The 20,731-nt window shown below is 56.5% G+C and overlaps 1 protein-coding gene across 2 annotated transcripts in view; it reads right to left on the bottom strand.

Annotated features, from left to right (window-relative positions):
- Window positions 1-20,133, bottom strand: part of MAPKAPK2 (MAPK activated protein kinase 2) — a 35,389-nt gene extending 15,256 nt beyond the window's left edge. Inside the window, exons 1-2 of one of the 2 annotated variants that reach the window (XM_068918045.1) lie at window positions 17,878-20,133; window positions 17,460-17,644 (exon numbers count right to left, since the gene is read on the bottom strand). In XM_068918045.1, coding sequence (XP_068774146.1) covers window positions 17,460-17,644; window positions 17,878-18,154 — 462 coding nt within the window. In that variant the 5' untranslated portion in view covers window positions 18,155-20,133. Of the gene's footprint in view, window positions 1-17,459; window positions 17,736-17,877 lie in introns of those variants that run through there. The other variant, XM_068918046.1, reaches the window with a different exon arrangement.
- Window positions 20,134-20,731: the final 598 nt, after the last annotated feature.

Below are 20,731 nucleotides of genomic sequence, written 5' to 3'. Positions count from 1 at the left end.
TTGGGTTGGGATAGGCAAGAAGGGGACGAGCCCGAGCGCCAAGACGTCTCGGGAGCCCAACCTCGAGCCCAACCTCCGCTGCCAACTCGGGCAGATCACGAAACGAGCAACTCCCCGGAGCGGGGAGGACGGGTCCTTGGTGGCGACCACCCGCCCTCTCCCCGCCTGCATCACCTAAGCGCCGGGCGGGAGGACCCGGAGCGGCGGCTCGCGCCGGGGCAGCTTTGCCACCACGCACACCGCGCCAGGCACGAAGAGGCACCGCACAGAAGAGAAACTAGAAGTCTCGCCGACAGCAGCCCGCGCTGGAGCGAGAGGCGCTGCCCAGAGCCAGGTAACCCCGGCGCCTGTCCCCTACCCCCGGCTGCACGGCACCCGCGCTCAGGGCGAGGCGAGCGGCGCTTCCCGTGCCGCGGCGGAGAGGAGAACTTCTTATCTGGAGCACGGTGCATCGCTGGCCGCTCTCTGGAGGAGCGCGGAGCAGAAATAGAAAGGACTCCGCTCAAAATTAGGGGCAAAGACCGAAAGGACGAGGTGATTTATGCCTTAGGAGGGAAGAGCATGTAACAGAGCAACGCACAGCCAAAAACAGCCCAGAAAAGCAAGAAAAGGAGGAATACAGGTCAACTAGAGCTGCTCTGTGTCTTTCCACGAGACAGACAGAAGAAGCAGACATCCAGCAACACCAAAGCTGGTTTGCCTATACGTATATATATATTTTTTATACCACCCACTACAAGATTAACCTTCTGGAGTTGTTTAAGTTATTCCACAAGCCGAGTTTGTCGGGGCGGGGGGGATCCCCTGGCTCCAGACCTTCCCCCAAGGCACCTTTTGCAAAGCTCAGGAAAGGAAACGCGGCGGCGGCTCCGCAGCCTGCCCAGCGCGGACAAGCCCAGGGCCGCGCCGGCCGCTGGCGGAAGGAGGCCCGCCACGGCATCTGCTCCGTCTGCGCGCACCCCCCGGTCCCGGGCGACAGATGCGGCAGCTATTCAGCCTTTCAGGCAGGGACAAAAGCCCGCGCCGGGAGCACAAAGGCTCTGGAGAGAGGCCGGAGCCGCGACGGGAGCCACCTGCCAGGGGCCCCGGCCCTCCCCGGCCCCCCTCCGCCACGTCCCCTCGCCCCTTGGTTTGGGGAGGGGGGGGACGGACCTGCTTCCCACGAGCAAAGCGCCCCCTTCGCGCCGGCGGTGGGGGCCCGGGAGGCGAAGCTCCTCTCCCGCCGACCGGCGGCATCTCCACGGCCGCAGGGAGCTCGACGCACCGGGGACGCGCGGGACGTCGGGGTAAGACGGGGACAACGCAGGCAGCGAGCAGGACGGGACTGTGACATCTTACCCCCCCCCAAAAAAAAAAAAAAAAGCCAAGTAGATATACATGAAAGGCAGGTGAACAGCAACAAGGAGGCAGCAGGAACCAGCCTCCCCGACCCACAGCGACGGCACGACACAAACAGCCCCGTGGGCAGGAGGCAGCATTTAAGGAAGATAAATAAGTAGTTTCAGCCTCACATATCTGAGAAAAACAAAATTAGGGGGCTAATCAGTTCCAGGCTTTTGCTTTGGGATCACCCTATTCTCACCGCTTGGATGTACACCAAGAGGAACACCGGGTTTCGGTGACTCACCCCGTCCTGTTCTTCCCAGCAGGCAGCTGGTTTAGCTCCTAAACGGAGCGAAAGAGGGCTTTGGAGGAGGTCGAGGAGAAGGGTAACCCACAGCCCGTCCTGCGGCCGCCTGACCGACCCCGCTGGGCGGCAAACGCCGAGGCGTCCTCAGCTGCCAGGCTCCAGCTGCGCCGCAGCTCCGCGCCGGCCTCGGGAGCGCGCGGAAGGGCTCCGGGCAAACGACGTGCCTCGGTTTCCCTATCTGGAAAGCAGCCACTGAGCTATGGGCCTGGGAGAGCCCGGAGCCGCGCAGGGACAAGGATGCTCGCCCAGCCAGCGGACAGGGCGCCCGGGACGCCAACCTCGGCTCAGCAGAAACTGGAGGGAACGTTTTGCCCCCATCGGTTTCCGCGTGGCTGCAGCGGGGACAAGCCGAGAGCCAGGCGGGGACCCCGGGTCGGAGTTTCAGGGAGGAAGGAGAAGTGACCCGGGAGCAGCGGGACCCCCCCGCCGGACACGTCGGAGGGCGGCGATCAGAGGGGGAGAGGCCGCCGGGAGCCGAGGGAAGGCGGCCCCCGAGAGCGACACCAGGGCCGCCGCGGCAGAAGGGCAGAGCGGAAGGAATTCAGGAAATAGGCAACCTGTTGTGTCACCGAATATTTATAGAGCCGCGCGGAGAGCAGCTGAGCCGCTGCAGGCGGAGCGGAGCGCAGCGCTCGCCCGCGGCCGGCCGGCCGGGCTGCCGCACCGCGCTGCGACCCGGGAGAGCTCTCCCTCTGTCGTGACACCGGGAGGCAGAAAAATCCCCTTGCGGGCAGGCAGGGCTCGTTGCCATCGCCGACCCCGAAGAATTCCCAAGCCAGGACGTTCGCTACCAGAAACACCTCGCGCCAACGCTTACAGCGGGGTGCAGGCGAGGTGGGCAGGGGGGGATTGCCGCAGCCAAACCACCCCCACCCAGCCCATCCCTTCCGAGATGTAATTTCCTATCAGGAATAAACAGGCATCCGAAGCGGGAGGTTTGGGGCGGGGAAGGACGGACGGACGGACCGGGGGGGGCCCGACGCCAGCCCGAGCGGAGGCGCAGCGGCTCCGCGGCGGAGGCACCGCGCAGAGCCCCGCTCCTGGGAAACGGCCGCCAGCATCGCCGCGCTCATCCGGTGCCTCGGCGCGGGCACCGCCGGCGCCGCCTCCTACTTGCTCTTCTGCCAGCTGCAACGAGGAGGCAGCGTCCGCGCTGCAGCCCCGGCAAAGCCAGAGCTGCGGCACCGGGACCTTCGTCTTGGGCCCCTTCATCTGCACGACGGAAAGGGGAAGGGAAACGAGAAATTAAGGGAGGATGGATAGCTTCCAGGGAAGCGCGCGGCGTTCGGCTGAGGCCAGCAAACCCGCTTCGCGCTGAATCCCTTTATTCCCATCTCCTGGGGCAACCAAGCCCCTCTGAGGCTGGCTGCAGTCCTCTCCTGCTCCCCTCCCCTGCACCCAAGACCATCTCCTATCAGGGCGGCCGAACGCGGGAACGACCCAGTACCCATACGGGTTCGCGGCAGGAAGTGCTTCGCGTTTGCAGGCGTGTTTAACGCAGAAGCAAACACTCCTGTAAACCATTAACTCAGCAGCGACCCTTGCGCTTCCCTTCGAAGCACGGAGGCGCACAGTGCGAAAAGCGGCCGCCAGGCCCTCGGCGCGCGCCCGCCGCACGGCTTTAGCGGGGCGCTGCCATCGGCTGCATCGCGCCCGGGCACCAGCGGGACCTTCCCGCCGGCCGCGTTGCCCCTCCAGCGCTTTTAGCGGGCCAGCTTCCTTTCGACACAGATCTCGCAGGCACATCTGTTTCTGCTGCTCCATGCATATATACATATATATATATATATATATATATATATATATATATATATATATATAGGTTTTTTTTTGTTTTTTTTTTAAACAAACAAAGCCCCTTCAAGGCAGACCAGGCTTCGCACCCGTCCTCCCCGGAGGGACGTTCGGGGGAAGCGACGCGCGCGGGGCGGGCGGACGCTTCCCGCTCGCCCCCCCAGCGGCGCCGGCAGACACCCGGGCAGCGCCGCGGGAAGCGGATACACCCCGAGGGCGTATTTATCCCGTCGGTGCCAAGTCCGAGAAGGGTGTTTGTTTAGGCAGCCTTGAAGCCCAGTGACGTACAGCACGTTGCACATCGCCCCGTTCCTTTCCTCGGCTGTTTGCTTAGGAGAATTTCGTCCTCGCCGCAGGCTTTGCAAACACCGGGATAGAGCAAGCGTCCTCCCGAGGGGACGCGCGCCCCGGGCCATCCTGGAGGCGGCAAGAGAGCCGGTGCTTTTAGCGAGAGCAGGTTTCCCTTTTTGCGGCGGGGAGGCCGAAGCAAAAGCCACGGGGGGGATTTCGTAACACCCTTTCACCTGCCGCGGCCCCCCTGAACCGCGATGGCGAGGGGCATCGCGGCTGAAAGCCTGGGTTTTGAAGCGGCGCGATAAAAGCGAGCAAGAAGCTGCAGCTCCTGGCAAGCGGAGGACGGCCCGCGCTTGCAGCTCTGCCATCCCCAGACGCGGCCTCGCAGAGCCACGGGAACGGCTCGCGGGCGGCGGAGGGGACAGGCGGCATCACGAAGCCAGTGGACCCGTGGAGGCACGTTCCTCCAGGAACGCCATCACAGGAGAGACCTTTTCCCCCCTCTCTAAAGCCTGCTCCCGTAACGAGCTTCTCCCTAACAAAAAACAAGGCGCCAACAGCACAGGTGCTATACGCGTGCATCTTTTAAATATGCAATTAAAGCACAGGCATGCTGGGAGAGGTTTGCTGCTCCCTTTATGCCCGTGCCGTACCCCGCTGCCAGACAAGCCCTGCCACCCGGCCCCTTGCTCCGTCACCAAACACGAAGGGCAGCAAGCGCCTTGGACCCGTGTCGCCTGCTGCGTGAGAGCGGGAAGCAGGGAAGGGATAAAAGCAGGGGCGTTTGAACACAAAATAGGTACGGCTGCTCCCCCAGAGAGCCGGGCTGCCGCTTGGGACGGTTCAGCTCGGGCGCTCCCATACGCAGCCTTCAAGGCGAAGGGCCGGCCGGGCGCTCTGCAGCGCGGCGGCAGCGGCGAGAGCCTCCCGGGGGATCGGCGGCAGCTTCCCCGAGCCCCAGGGCACAGCTCGAGCAGAGGGGGAACTGCGCCCTGCGGGCTGGCCGGGAGGGCTCCCGGGTCTCGCTCTGTAAGGCTTTAAGCTTCCTCAATCCCACTTATTCACAAAAAGGGCTCAGAGCCGGAGGGCCGCTGGACCCAGGCGGCTGCCAGACAGTCCTGCCTTTGTGCTGCTCTCCGCTGCCCTCCCAAAAAGCTGCTTCCAAAAGTCCCAACATTTCTCCAAATGCAAATCCCTGCAGCAGGCGGCGGCACATTGATATGAACCCCAGCTCACCTCCGCTGCCACCGCAAAGCCTGGACTAACTCCCCAAGTCAGCAGAGTCTCTGCTTTTTAAGTGAGCAGGAAAGATCAAGTCTCCAGTTCGCTGTACAAACGCGGACATCGCTAACCATGCCTCCCCCTCCAAAAGGAACAGGCCAGCCTTATCCCCATCTCTCCTACAATAGTGCTTAAGGCTGCTGAGAAGGTTTGTTAGAGGCAGGCACAAAATCCAGGTGTTTATCGCTCCTAGTATTCTTCACCCAGCTGCTCTCTCCCTCCAGTGCCCCAAAGCAGAGGGACAGAAGCAGCAGCTGCCATTCCTATTTAAGGCCAGTAGCCTGCGAGAGAGACTAGTTTTAATTAGCAATAGCCAGCCTGAACGGAGCTAGCCCACCGCAAAAATTCAAATTGTACATTGTGACCAGCTAGAAGTTTTGAGAAGCTGTCCCCGCTGAGCTGTCACGCCGCAGGAAACGGCGCGGGCTGCCTGGTGCCGAAGGAACGCACCTAGAGACCAGATCGTCTCTGGTGTCCTCTGCCCGCTGACCTCATGCGGAAAACACATTCTTCGCTCAGCCCCAGTAGTTAAGTAACTAAAACCCTCGAGGCAAGGCTACCGCATCTCAGTCTAATCCTCCTTCCCGGTGACGCTTGCCTGGTTATTTCAGTTTAGTCTCCGGACGAATTCAAATATGTCTTGGTAAAAGCCGCAACGGTTCAAGCTGCAGAACAGGGGCTGTCACTGCTGCAAGCACCAGGCAGAACTCATTGGTCAGGTGGGGAGCGGGATGTTTGGAGCTGAGCTGCAGAGAGCAGCCAGAAAACTCTCCTTGCTCTCGCTAGCTGCATCTAGCAAGGCTAGATCTGCCCTTCAGCTCCTCAAGGTAAAACCCAAAAATAAGGATACACGCATGTAGCCAGCAGCACGCGTGGCACGGTAACAGCTCTGAGGTTATGTATGCCATCGCACCAGCCCACCACAGAGGGAAAGAGCTGGCAAATCTGCTCCAAAGGGCCCAGCGACCAGGCAGCAAGTCCAGCTTTCAGCCCTGCTGCCCTCCGGCAGCCGAGGGAGGTGCCAGAGCTGCTCAGCAGCATGCAGAGACCACATTTTAATCAGTTTATAAACTCCCCAGCGTGTTACTCACCAAGGCCTTCATCAGACTAGCATTTGCATCTCTAACAACACGCACCCAGGGCCCAGCACAGAGGGCAGGGAAGGCAGTCTCCCAGCTGCCCTCTGCAAAGAGCTGTAGGACGCTTCCAGAAACCTCCAGGACCTGGAGAACTTCCCTGGAGATTTCCACCACCCATGAAGCTGTCTCATGTTGTGGGCAGGGAGCTGCTCTTCATCAGCAGCTCTTCCTCGTGGGTCACCAAAGGGAAATAACCAGGGTGGGAGGGCAACAAAGAGGGAGATGCTAAAAGTCCTGCTCTGACCCTAAATGAGCCACCGGCTCATTTAAGTGGAGCGGCGAGGTGTGGCCAGTTCCCCAGACAAAGGACTGCCCAGGAGACCGGCTGCGCCCAGCCTTTGGGAGAAGGCTCTGTGTTTATATGAAAGCAGACAGAAAAAAAAGGAGGTTCCTGCGCTCAGAAGTCTTGTCCAAGAGCTAAAGCTGAAGCAACTTTCCCACCAGCCTCAGAGAAGCTACGCTTAATCAGCTGCCGCTCAGGTGGGGAAGGGCTTCGGTTTCCTTGCAGGGAAGTCCACCGAAGACAAAAGAAAGGGCTTGGAGAGCCTCGCCGGAGCACGCGGATTAGCAAGAGCACAAGCACCCTACCTAGACATTAAGGCAGAGGACAGCTGAGACCACTGCGACACTCCCTGGTCCCCCCCAAAACGGCCTTCAGGGCCGGCAGCGTGCTCAGTGGCAGAACCAGTCCTGCTGCCTGGATGCCTCCCGAAATCCGAAATGCGGCGGCCGAGGGCAGCTGAGTCACTATTTCGCCACGAGGGTGATGTTGCTCTGACAATCGCACGGCTGCTAGTCCTGGCAGGCGCTGCTGGAAACCCACATCGGGTCTCCTGCCTTTGAGTTACTCACCCAAAAACGCCAGAGTCACAGCTCTGACAACTTCTAGGAGATAACCCGGTTTTAAGCTTCCTGGCAAGCCCTCCCTTGCAAGGGAAACGCAGGCTCGGTGGAAGCCAGCTACTGCGGTACAGTGCCTTATGCAACAGCCATCTCTGGTTTCTGAGCAATCTGCCCCACGTAATGGGCAGCCGACATTGCGAAACGGGTGAAGGGGGGTGGCGGGGAGGCAGTCGCAGCACAGCCTGGAGGGCAGAGAGCCAGCAGGAACGAGCTCTTACGGGCCGAGATGACTCCACGGCGTGAAGCCGTACCCGAAAGCCACAGGTTATGAGACCCACCGAGGTCTGGGGGCCAGAGGGGAGCTCGACTCCTCGCTCCGAGCTAGGTGATGGGCCAGCGACACCTCTCTGCCGCAGCAGTCCCATCTAAAAGAAAACGTAATTCCTGCCTTTTTGCTTAGGCAAGTGGATATGCGATGCATGAAGACTGCTGTGAAGCGTTCTTAAATACCAAGATGGTAGATGCAACAGGGCTATTATTACAACTCAAAATAAAAACATACCCCTGCCAGCAGGCCAGCTTTTCTTGGTTTTGCTGTGAATGAGGCTGAGGAGAGCATGTATACTTTCCGGTTTGTTCGGTTTGGAGCGCATGTGCTTGTTCCCCCCAGCCTAGCTGGGATGAGTCGAAATACCCAGAGTGCCGCTCCCGTCTCCGAGGAGCGCCGCTCGGACCAGGCTCCCATCCGTGCCTCGAGCCGCAAGAAGCAATGATCTGCAGCTACTGGAATTCCAGGCGACGGGACGCGCTGCCAAATTTCCACAGCAGCCCCAGCTTTTGTTCCAGCCAGATTTCCCTGAAAACACACATTTGGCAGGAAGTCCAAGGAGCCTTTCAAGAGACTGCGCTAGCTCTGTGCTGCGTCTCATGGCCAAAGGACACCCAAGAGGACGAGAAACAGAGAGACTCGCCGCTCCATTTTCTGAATGCTCACAGAGTGGAAAATGCACCCACCCAACTCTCTCCAATAGAAACCTGGAGACAAGTTTGCCAGAGGCATTGGGAGGGAGTTTGATGCCTTGACCCCCGTCATTATCTTCATCCAGAAAGCAGATGGCAGCAGACCCAGCATGGAGAGCGCAGCCGGGTCTCCAGGGGAGAGAGCAAATCTGAGGCAATCATGCAACCATGTGCTACCATGGTTCCCAGAGACCAGCCCATGGGTGGGCATCACCGGCACGGCTCATGGGCAGGAGATGACACTCGCTGGCCAGGGGTCCCAGTGCAGCCAGGTCCCCTGCCTTCCCTAAACCATGTCTTGACCACATCAACTCTCCATCTCCGGCTCCCACCCCTCCAGCACAACCCTCCAGCTAGCAAACAGCCCAGAAGCCATGCTTAAGCATGCAGTGACATACCTCTTTGGAGAGAGACAGCACAGAGCCCTGACATGCTGTTACACAGAATTAGGCTGTTCCAGCATGAAAGGCATATGACAATCGCGATCCTGAGCCCAATTTACAGTCCTATTCTGAGGCCAGCAGGGCTGAATAGCCTGAATTCAGAAGGAGCACCCAGGAGGAGTTAGCTACAGCCCTGGGCACACAAAGGGAAGCAGCAAAGTTAATTATGATGAAGAAAACAAGTTCATCCCGCTGCCGATCCCAAACCTATATCAGAAGCCGGGCATGGCTATCTTATGAGAGCAGAGCTGCAAAGTCCCAGTCTGGCTGGGAGCCCCAGGAACATTCAGATCTGGGCTTGCGTTTTGAACTTTATCTCTAGTTTAGGCTACAGCTTGCTGGACAGCCAGGCACATAATCACATGCATCCCTGACGCCAACAGCTTAAATAATCTCATTACATATGACGGCAAAGGCTGTGCCTGTCCCAGGCAGCTCGCTCACCTGCAGAAATTACTTCAGCAAGAGCAAAGTAACACATGAACATAATACGCGGGAAGGTGCCATCCTCCCCAGCAGCTTCTCAGTCGACCCACAACTTCCGACTCTTCTGCATGGTCCCACCAAAGCTTGGAGAGGAGCTGCCACTCCAATCTCCTGCTCCCCCCTCCACCTCCAGCAGGCAAGTTCCCATCCCACCACCGCTCTGATCTCGTGGCAGTCGCTCTGCCACCAATGACATTTTCAGGTCACAGCATCTCCAGCAAAATCAATGTTTCAGGTCACCTCAGGTCAGGAGGATTTACCAACAATCACACGCTTGTGGCCTTTAGTCCCTGCCTGAGGCCACGAAGGAAATACAGCGTCAGAACAACTGCTAAACCTGCTAGCCGCTATAATCCTTACTCCAAATTGGTAAAATCTTAAAAGGTTGAAACCTTTGAAATGACTCAGTCAGTTAGTGTAAGAACAACAGCGTAATAGGCTGTTAAAGCTGTCTGCAGACTCACTCTTGCGTACCCTCCTCCAGCCCCGGCGAGCTGCTCCCTGTCCACCTCCCTGGGTAAATTGGACACAGAGCTATTTCCGTCAGCAGCCCGACCACAGCACCCCTCCGCAGACACAGGACATGACTCGCGGCCAGTAAACTGGAAAAGGGAGGCTAAACTTTACAGGACAAACGTAGGTATGTGCACAACCCACGCAACCCTCTTAGCAGGAATTGGGAAGATCCAATGAGAGTAAAAACACTGCAAATCTCCAGCAGCACCCGTCGCTCTCCTCACTGCGGGCCCGTTACGAAGCCCAGGCTCCAGGAGGGGTGCGGAGGGCACAGGGAAGCAGGCTGGAGCCATACAAACTCCTTCTGCAAAGCCATACCTTTATGTCCAAGAGAAACAGCAATTACAAAGTCCTTCTGCACGCAGCATACAAAGGCTTTGCAGCTTGCGCATGGGGAGCGCCTCTCCCAGGACACTCTCAGACCCAGAGAAAGAGCATTTTAGATGTTTTGGCATGCCAGTCATGAAAAAGAAGCGGCACCCAGGGAGCCAATGGAAGCCACATGCAGTGGGATACGGGTCTTGAGTACTTTCAAAAAGCTACGCTCCTGTGCTCCAGAGATATAAGGCAGGAGCAGCCTGCAAGTCCAGAGCAGGAGAAGAGCAGGAGAGGACGGCAGTTCTGCGCTCTCTGCACATGCACGATCTGGCCGCAGTCCCACACACTTGCCTCGGGACCACGAGGACATCAACATCAGCTGAACAGCTCCTACACAACCCACCATCTCCATGCCTGCAGCGTCCTCCCCTGCTCTGCTCACCACTCTCCTCCCATCTGCAGATAGGGCACTCATGACAAAAAGAGCATCACATCCTTGCTGCCATGCTCCAGGGATGAAGGTGACAGCCTGATGGCTCCAGACAGCTCTGGAAGGCTAACCTCAACACCTAGGAAAGCCCAGTTTCGCAACTGATTGAAAGGTAGAGAGAGGTCACCTAAAGCTATGTTTAAGTGCCAGCCATTATGCAGTGGTCTTCGTGGACTCACACCCCCAAAACTTCCTTCTCTAGACATGGAGCAAGCTCAGCCTGGTCCTCAAGATGCCTTTCCCAGTCCTTGCTCTGCCACCCAAAACCCCTGCCACATGAAGGGGAGAGACACCAAATGACACCACTGGGCACCACGTGGCTCCAGCCCAACTCCGATATGGGCAGCTCACTCCAAGGGGCTGGCGGGGAGCATCTGCTAGAGATGGGCCCCGAGAGGCAACTGCTCCACACCCGGCGCAGCCACCCTCACATGCTGCAGACAGCCCCGTGGTGGCGGAGGGGAGGCACCGCGTTATTCTTGGAAACCAGGAGGTGAGGTCATGCTGCCTGAATGCTGCAACTTGAGGCCAGGCGCACGGGGCCAGTTCTGCTTGGGGACAACCGGCTCCGGCTTCTGCACCGTGAGGCACACGGAGCGCAGTCAGCGGGTCAGGAAAGCTGATTAAGTTCAGAGCTGGCCAGAGGAAAGGGTTTCTTCATGAAAGAAGGGCTCTTTCCTCCCAAACCCTCAACGCAGAAGCAGCAGATAAATTAGAGAAAATCCGCTAGGTTTTATTCTGACCCAACACTGAAAAGTAGCTCGGCATGGAAATCACGGGGCGGAGGTCAGAGGACCTCCCGGGATCGAGCATGCCGGCCAGAACAGTGCTGGGTACGGCGTTGTCCAACGCGAGCCCCCAACAGATGCAGCCTGACACCTTCGGACAGGGAGAAGGCTGCTCCACTGCTCCCCACGCCGCGTGGCATTCGGATGTCCAGGTGAGAGAAGACAGCCCCCAAGATCCAAGAGTGCAAGTCTGACAGGTTTCGAGAAGAGAGAAGTCACCAGCTCGCTCTCTCAAGGCTTCCTACGCATGAATCTTTTGGATTTATTTCACCTGTGCCTACCTAAACGCACTAAGAGACCTGGCTTTCAACCTATACAACTCCAAACTATTCTTTATACATTGCTTTAAATATACATGGTGCTTCAGAATTGACAACACATGTCCAGCAAAGCCCAAGTCCCCACACTATGCTGCTCGCCCCCAAAGGCGCAAATCACACCGTGCAGCACAGATGTGTGCATGATTATAAATTGGGCTTTCCCAGACCAGTGCACGAGCAGAAGCCTTGCTGAAGGCCACGCAGGAGCTCCACAGGAATGATGCATTAATCATTTTCCCCAGCCATATTTGGCTGTTTAATCACACAGGCTAAGGCTGTACCTTCTGCCTGCCAAAGGCTTCTGCCAACGCACCTGCGTGGGAAGTGCTGCCCAGGGACAGTTTCAAAGCACTGCGTGCGCCACGCTCTCCAGAAGGCCAGGCTGGCCCTGTGGTTAAGACACAAAATGGCAACTTTAGCAATCAAAGTTCAATTCCAGAGGCTTTCCCCATAGACTTGGCCCATATCCCTGGAGATGCTGAGTACTTTGGGGAGGATGGGAAAACGCTCTCCAGTTCACGGTGGGCACAAGTCGGACGAGAACGCCTCAGGAGAGGGCCGTCAGGCAGCATCTCGCCTGGCTCCTGCGGGATGAGTGCTCGTCTCAGAGCAGGCATCTCAGCCTCTCCCTGCAGCCCTTACTACTGCGGGACCTTAAGTAAATCTTTGCATCTCAGTTTCGCACATGTGAAAAAGTCGGAAACACCGATCTTTCATAAGGCCTACGGTTGAACGCGTTAAGAGGAAGAACCCTGCCATTTCCTGAGCATATGCCAAAGCAACAGCCAACCCCCTACTCCCAGGCTTTTATCAGTTTATATCAGTTGTAAATTTGACTGCTCAGACTATGTAATATATTTAGAAGGGATTATATAAATCCTCAATTGTTTAAACAAACTCATAATCCAAGCCAGTAAACCCTTTTGGCCAATGAGATAATAAACCACTGCCTTGGAAAAGTCCCCATGATGTCACTATACTTTCCACAGCTTTTAAACTATGAGTTGCACAAATGGCCATACTGAAGACATTTTTGGTTAAATAAAATACATGTAGAGTTTAAAAAAAAAATTCCCACCATTGACAGAGGAGCAGAAGCACAGCGGACACACCACGGCGCAGCACGCTGTTAAGACGGTGAGGTCCATTTCCCATGAATATTCCCATGAATATGAGCCCAGGATCTTCATATACTCCATCATTTAGGGGTTGTTTTACCAGATAGATTTGCTGAGGGACACAGCATTTGCTCTCAAATGCAAATGCAGGAAACTCTGGCAAATAGGGCACTTTACTCCTTTAAGTATCTCTGTAAAAACTGCTGGCTCTGACGGAAGAGGGAGCCCCAGGCCAGCCGCTGCAGGCCCACGCTCAGCCCCAGAGCTCCGCAGCCGGGGAGAACAGCGCGCCAGGACTGGGGCCATCAGCTTCCCGAGAAGCACCCCTCACCTTGCAAACGCAACACGAGCGAACAAAACGTCAGAGCGTTTTCCTCATCTCCTACAGAACAGGAGCAGAGACTAGCAGGCCCTTGCAGAGAGGCCCTTCAGTTAACGTTGCTCGCCTGGCAAAGTTAAGAGCAGAACATGACTCTGGCAGCTAATTAAGGCTCCAAGGGAGCCCACTGGACCGTGCTCCATCATGTCCCCCAAGTTCTGTAAAGCAAACGCTGACAGATGAATTATATGCTTAAGATAACAACAGGCGCCAACCCTCTCTGAATCAGAGAGGTAATCGCTGAGTTGGGTACAAGGCTCCACAGAAAGCCGGTATTCCTCAAAGAGCCGCTCACACTCACTGCAGGGCAAACTGCAGAGCTCGCTCAGCCCACCCACCATTCACTCCGGTCTCAAAAGGCTAGTGAACAAGTAAAAGCTCAGAAAGCGTTCAATGAGTGTTTCAGCTGCACAAGAACTGCAATAAATGAAGACGCGCCTTGCTTTTCAACGCACAGTCATCTCGCACACCGGTTAGCAGGTGTGCTGGCTGAAGCGCTGATGGACAGACAGCCATCACCTTCCCCTTGGGGAGCAGCAGAGGGCAAAAATGCAATGCGTCCCCATCTCCCATAGATCACCATGCTCTTCGATCCATTTTTTTCAGCTGGACACACTATCCATGTGATGCAGCATGGAGTCGAGCTGCTCAGATCAGGTTGCTCCTACACAGCCTACCCGATGTCCACAACAGACATTGTACAAGAATAATAAAAAAACCCACAGAAGTACTGGGGTCCGTCCTCCGTCTCCACCAGAGGAACCATCACTCAGGTTATCGGGAGGGTGAACGTTTCACAGAGATGCTCAGGGCCACCCCACCGCTCCCAGGAGGGCTCTGAAGCACCAAGGATGCTCAGAGAGGGAACAAGTTTGCGACTGGTCCCCATAGCCTGCTAAGTTCTTCCACTTTGAGTTAGTTTGAGATGTTGTTTGCTCTTTTTTGTTAATTCATTTTAAAGCCAACTTTGCTCTATGAAGAGCTCCACCAAATGACACATACGATGGAGAAAGGAAAACACCATCCACCATTAACTGATCCTCCATTCCCCTCCAATCTGGATGACGGGTGATTTCCTTATGAAACCCTGAGTTAAGACAGCCAATCATAAATCCACTATTTTGTCCGAAGATTAGTCTTAAAAGTGGAATTCACAGTATGAGACACAGGCCTCGCTCACAATCCCACCATTGCAATCTGCGTCACTTAATGCCAACAGCCTGACTGCAACAAACAAAGCCAAGCAAAGTCTGCCGTGACCTACATATGATAGTTTTTCCAGAAATTACAAGCCTAATTTTGTCTATTAATAAATCACACCAAGGTACAAGGAAGAAGGGGATAAGAAATCGCAGAGACCTCACATTTCAATACCATTCATCACCTCGGCACAGCTTTTACGTCCTCTCCCTGCTAGACACAAAAAGTCAATCACTTAGCCTCAAGCAGGGTCTAGTCATTGGTGGCCTAAGCCCTGCGGCGCCTCGGCCAGCAGCACCTCCCTTTCGCGGGGCTGAGGGCGCCCAGCGGCTCAGAGGCTGAGCTCGGAGGAGGAAGCACCTGCACATTAAATCCCCCTTCAGAAACAAGGCCAAATCACGGATCCGGCCACTGCACCATCTGCCTCCTCCAGGGCAATTTATGGATTCCACTCTTCAGGCATTTCCCAATACAGCAAAAGGTTGTTTGTTTGGCTGGTTTTTTTTTTTTTTTAAGTGGGAAATAGACAAAATAAACAATAATGATAAAGTAAAAGAACGTCGCCGGTTTTTATCTAGGTACTGTGTAGCAAATAAAGCTACCATCCCTTAACTCACATGTAGCATTATTTTACGTACATCTTCCACCACGGAACCTTGCACTACAAAGAGGAGAAAATTGGCTGTAACATCTTTGTCGCTGCTGGAACACCGTCTCCAAATTCAAACTCTCCTGGAGCGCTGAGAAGTTCTCTCAAGTGACATGACCCTCGGCAAAACCCTAACCTAAATGCATCTCTCGACTTGGGAGAGAGAGGTTTAACAACACAATAATTGCACAAGATCCTCGAGGAAGCACAGCATAACCAGAAGACACCATTAACGTTAATGAGATATACGATTGTTTTGCCTTCAGTGGAAAACTGCATTAACACACGGCCCTTTTGGAACAGAAAATGTACAGAGAAACATTGCAAATGGAAAGGTTCGCCGTACAAGCAAAGCAGACGGCATAAAGAAATTTCAGCTGCAGCTCCTGGCTATGGGCCATCAGAATTCTTTTAAACATCATCTGTAACATGACGACTTGATGTAATCATTTTGGTATATCCTACTTTAGGTCATCCTTTTACACCAGTGCAGCCCATGAGTAATGCCTCTCCACCAGCTTCTAACGGAGACGTTATCCCGCCTGCGTAGCAGAGGAGGGGATGAAGTCAACACGCGTTGCGGCTAAGTCCTCCCCCCCCCCACGGAGGCTAGGCTGGGCATTTCGGTCCTGTCTCTGGAGAGAAATAACCAAAGTTTGTAATTCATACTCCCCAGTGCAGGAAGGACGCAAACCAGCTGGCCCAAGATCCCAGACTCGCAGCATGGCAGTTTTACGGTGCTGGAAGGAATCCTTTCCAGCAGTAGCTGCGCTGCTCTTTGAAACAGCAGAGACGGGCCCAGCGGCTCAGCTACTCTTTTCTCTCTCCACCGGGAGAGCGTGGAGAGGCCGGGCCAGGGGACAGAAGGACAAAGACCGATCATTTTCCCAAAGAGAGATTCAGCATTGAATAGGCCTCATCCTCCAAGAGCTGCGCAAATTTTCTGCGCTGCCCTCATGCATTACAGTGTAAAATCCTATGTTAGCAGACACATTTCAATACAGCCAAGGAAATAATGCAAACTGTAATACTACATCTGTAATAAATACACACCTGCTGCACTGCGCTCTAGTATCGGCAGGATGATAGTATGAACCCCGGCTCCGGCCGTCTTAACCACTGTTTGGATAGAAAGAGCCAGTTCACGTTAGGTATCCCCCTTCCTTATACTTTACTTTGTCATCCTTGCCCTTTTATTATTTCACGAGGGAAGTGCTGATAATCTGCAATTTAAATAGTTAAATCAACAGCAGACTGATGAAGAAGAGTAAATCTGTCAAAACAGAAGCCGATTTCACTAATTTACAACCAAAAGAAATGATATAATACACGCCGAGAGTACGTCATGGTGCAGCTAATGAAAAACGTCCCTGTTCTTGAAGGAAAAGCTCAACTCCCATCAGTCAGCTGAGTAAGCCCCTCTTTAATAGGGCACATTCGCCACCGTCCTCTACCTGTCCCACAAACCCCTTCACCCCGCTTTGTGCGTCAAAGATCCACTCCTTCATTCATTCACGTTAGGAGTCCCGGATACCACCGGGTGCCTTGCTCTGCAGACAAAAGACGTCTGGGTACGGATTTGTGTGTGGGTTTGGGGTTTTTTTTTTTGTTTTTTCTTTTAAATCTTCACAATTCGCAGGAAAACGCCTAGGCTTTGAACAGCTAATGCGTGGGAGCAAATTGCATCTGAGACACGGAACGCGCCGCTCCCCCGGAGCAGACTGTGCGCACCCGTGCCGCCGCGCGCCCCGCGTCACGAAGCCCCTCCAACCTCCCCAAGTCCCTCCGCGCCGGCGAAACACGCTCCCCACCTTCACTCAAAAAGCTCACGTGGAAACAAGGGAGCTGTTAAGTTATCTAGCACTTTTGGAGACATTATTTATCTAAGTATCCCTCAGACAAAGGCACGTTACGGACAACGTATGAACGCAGTAACGCCGAAACCTCCCTGTCCGAGGGGGGAACGATAGCTGCTCGGCGTTATGCGGCGTTTCACACAGCCGGAGCCAGGGCAGAGCCGGGATGAAACACCACGTACCCGAGCGGCACCCGCCAGCTGGGCGCAGAGCTCCTCCAGTTTTAAAAACAATGTCACTCGGGCTCCGGCCGGAGCAAACGCGCAGGGCCAAGGGCTCCCGCCGCGTCGGCCGGCGCAGGTAGGCTCCGCGGCCGGCGCTGGCCTTTGTCGCACATCAGAAAGCCACCAAGGCGCCTGCTGGGGCTCAGGGCGGCCAGGGTCTAGGGAGCGCGGCCCGGGGCCATTGTCCGAGCCGAGCACAAAGCAAACAGCCCCGATTCCCTCCTTTTGTCACCCACGCCGCCGCGCAGCGCTTCGGCCCCGGCTCGCCGCGGAGGAGAAGCCCGGGCGCACGCGAGCCGCCAGCGGACATGTTCCATCGCTGTCAGGCAGGAACTGTTGCTGCCGAGTTTCTCCTTCCCCTTTCCGCAGCCGCTCGGGACAACCCCCCCTCTCCCCCCCCCCCAAAAAAAATATTAAAAGAAAGAGGAGAAAAAAAAAAAAAGAAAGAAAAAGAAGTAGAAACACTACTACGCCGCGGAGATTTGGGGAGAAGCAGCGGGGCGGACGGTGCCGCCGGGGGCTCCCGGGGCGGCGGCGGCGGCGGCTCCCCCCGCTGCCCGGCGGCTGCGCTGCGCCCCGGCCCCGCTCCCGGCCCCGCTCCCGGCGCGCACCTTAAGGGCGAACTTCTCGCCGCTCTTCTTGCTGAAGATCTCCAAAACTTTCCCGTTGATGCCGAGCCCCAGCACTTGCGTGGTGACCTTGTAGTCGTCCGTGATGGCATTCTTCCGGATCTGGAGGCCGGCCTTGCCCGGGAACGGCGGGAACGGCGGCGGCGGCGGCCCGTGGGGGGGGGCGGCGGGCGGCGGCGGCGGCGGCTGCGGCGGCGGCGGGCTGGGGAAGGCGGCGGGCGGCGGCGGCGCCCCGGGCAGCATGGCGGGCGGCGGCGGGCCGCGGCCCGGCAGCGGCGGCGCCTCCGAGCCCGGCCGAGCCCCGCGGAAGCCCCGGGAGGAGCGGACGACGGAGGAGGAGGAGGAGGAGAAGCCGCCGCCGCCCCCCGCCGGTGCGCCCCGGCCCCGAGAGCCGCGACGGGAAGAGGAATCGCTCCGGTGCGGCGGGCTCGGGCTCCTCCTCCGCCTCCTCCTCCTCCGCCTCCTGCTGCTGCCGCCGCCGGCGCGGCGCGGCGCGGCTCGGCTCTGATGTCAGCGCCTCGCCGCGGCCGGCCCGGCCGCCGGGGGAGGGACGCGACGGGGCGGGCGCAGGCTGCCGTGCCCACCGGGCGCCAGGGCAAAGGCGAGGGATGGGAAACCGTCCCGGAAGAGAGAGAAAGAGGGGGGAAAAAAAAAGGCAACAGCAACAAAAGAAGCATTCTGATGAGAAGTTAAGCCCCATTGCCGTGTTCAACCCAGAAGGCGAGGCAGAAGCTAAGCTGGGCTAACAGATCCTGGCTGGTTCGTGGCTGAACTGCCGGGCAGCCAGCAAAACCCAGGGGACTCTCCTTCAGCTGCAGCAAAACGGCAAGTCAAGGTTTTTAACACAAAGCGGACAGCCTGCTCGTCACTAATAATCCTCGTTTTCTAACTAATGAACGCACTTTTATGACATTCATTCCCATATTACCTGGCTCTCCCACAAAAAGCAATGAATGCGACCTGGAGGAAGACAGAAACATGCCCAGAGCAACACTAGAAGCAAACAGCAGAGTCTGGAATAATTTCCTGCGGCCCAGGCAGTGATATTTTGGCAGGCTGTTTTGTGCACATCCGCACACGCACCCCTGCACTGCATGGCCACCAGCAAGCGACGGATGTGCTGGCTCAGGGAGGGGAAGCAGGACCCGCAGCGCTGCCTGGCACGGATCAAGCGGTGATCAGCAGGTCTGCTGGGACCGCAGATTCGAACCATTCACCTGCACAGATCTCACTGCCGTCAAAGGTGCCAAAGGCAAAGAGCTCTGGAGGCCCCTCTGAAACGCACTGATGGAGGGTCCTGGTGGACACGCATCAATGTGGTAAAAGCCACCAACCCCATTCATCCATACCGACGTCTGCAAGTTCACAGGGGTCCCCAGGGAAAAACAAGCCATGGAAACAGGACTTCCCTCTATCCTCAACGTTTTGTTTTCTATTTTTGACTAACAGAAAGCAATAGCAGAAGAAACCGGCTTAAGCATTCATGAGAGAGAACACATCATACCAGGCCTACAGCATGCCAGAGCCACACCGAGTCCTCCAGAAGCGACTGCCACTGGGAGAAAGAAAACATCTAGCACCCAAAAGGGGCAGGACAGCAGAGCAAACCGTGACCTCTACGGGCACGTCCACCACAGGGAGAGGCACTCGTACCGGAGCAGGACACATCTGGTCCGTGTCTCCCAACCACCTCCTGCAATCAATAAAATCCTTTTATTTAGGATTTATTTAGGATTTTACTTAGTCAAGTAAGTATAAAAAGGTCAGCTCATGCTTTCCGAAAGCCAGCGTCTTAACAGAACCACTGATCAATAGTTGGATGGAACAGCAGACTCTGCTAACGAGAGCACGTCGTCTCAGGGAGAGGCCGAGCGGCCGTCAGGAGGTGGCAGCGACAGTCGCCAGATGGAAGGAGGAGTGAGCCGACCTCCATCGCCCGGCAGCGCCACAAACAACTCGCCCCGAACAAGGGGCACTCCCTGCTTCGGGACCCGAGGTTCCCTCTGAAGTCCCCAGCGCCTCGGGGGCCGTTGTGGAAAGTGATTTTCCTCCTGGGAAACCGGATCAGCTCCGGGACGTGGCAGCGTCTCCCAGGACCCGAGCCCTGCTCACAAGGCGGCTTGGGGCAGGAGTTAGAGCCCGCTGCTTTCTAGCAACGGCTCATAGAGAGCAAAGATGTTTTAAAGCTGCCGGCACGCTTTGCAGGGTTTTCCCACCGTTTCCTTCTCTTTACTCGGCCCGTTTCAGCATGTCTGTGGAAATTAACCTTTAAGGCCAAGTTTTTCTTCACAGAAGAATTTGTGGGCAAAGGAAAACCGTTGACCCACGTTGCTACTCTGTTTCCTCTGCTTTCACTCATGTTTACTTTGTAATCCAGTCCTTCAACTATTTCAAAGATAAACAACACTTTAAAGGATATATACGGTCTGGAAGCCCCATTTCCCAGGTTTCCCATGGAAACCTCCTCGATTGCTCAGCTGAGGTCAGGGCACCAATGTGCTGCGTGCCATTAATGGAAGTAGGAAAGGACAACCCTTGCCCTCCAAAAGCTTGGACACCAACTACGCTACGCATAAGGTAGATGGGCAGGAAGGACAGTTTTTCTCTGTTTTACAGATTGGGTTGCGGTGGGTAGAAAGAAATGAAATGGCTTGCTTAGTGTCGCACTGTCCATCCCTCTCAATTCCCCCCTCCGGGGGTTTTAACCCGCCTGCATGCCCGGCACGGCTTTTAGCCCCTTTCCTGCCAGGGGAGGCACCAGGATGCGTGCCCCGGGCCAGGAGCTGGCGTAGCCCAGAGACGTAGGTTTAGCAAGGAGAGGGACCGGGAGGCCCCTTTTCGGCCTCCCTCTGCGCCATGAGACTGGTGCTGATGGAGATACACGCAGGCACTGGGCTTTTGGGGAAAGAACGAAAAAAAAAAAAAGCTTAAAAAAAAAGAAGGAGGAGGATATTTTGCTTCCGTGCAGGCATGACCGCAAGGCAGAGAGCGCGTCTGCCAGGTGCAGGCAAGCGCCGGCGGGGACCGGGGGCGGCAGCGCCGCGGCTGCCGAGCCCCCGGCCCGAGCTGGGTGCGCGGCCACCAGGTGGCCCCCGCGGCCCGCCGTGTCCCCGCACCGTCTGGGAACAGGACGCTCCTCGCGTTCGGGGGGGGGGGGGGGGGGGGGCTGTTTTCAGGTCCTCCAGCAACCCATTACAATCCGTCCGTCGGCTATACCTAAGCCCCAAGGCACAGCCCCGGCAGCCCCGAGCCGT

This window comes from Struthio camelus, chromosome 24 (genome assembly GCF_040807025.1).
Source record: "Struthio camelus isolate bStrCam1 chromosome 24, bStrCam1.hap1, whole genome shotgun sequence".
In the NCBI taxonomy this organism is placed as follows: Eukaryota; Metazoa; Chordata; class Aves; order Struthioniformes; family Struthionidae; genus Struthio; species Struthio camelus.
This window is presented reverse-complemented; position numbering and strand designations above follow the sequence as displayed.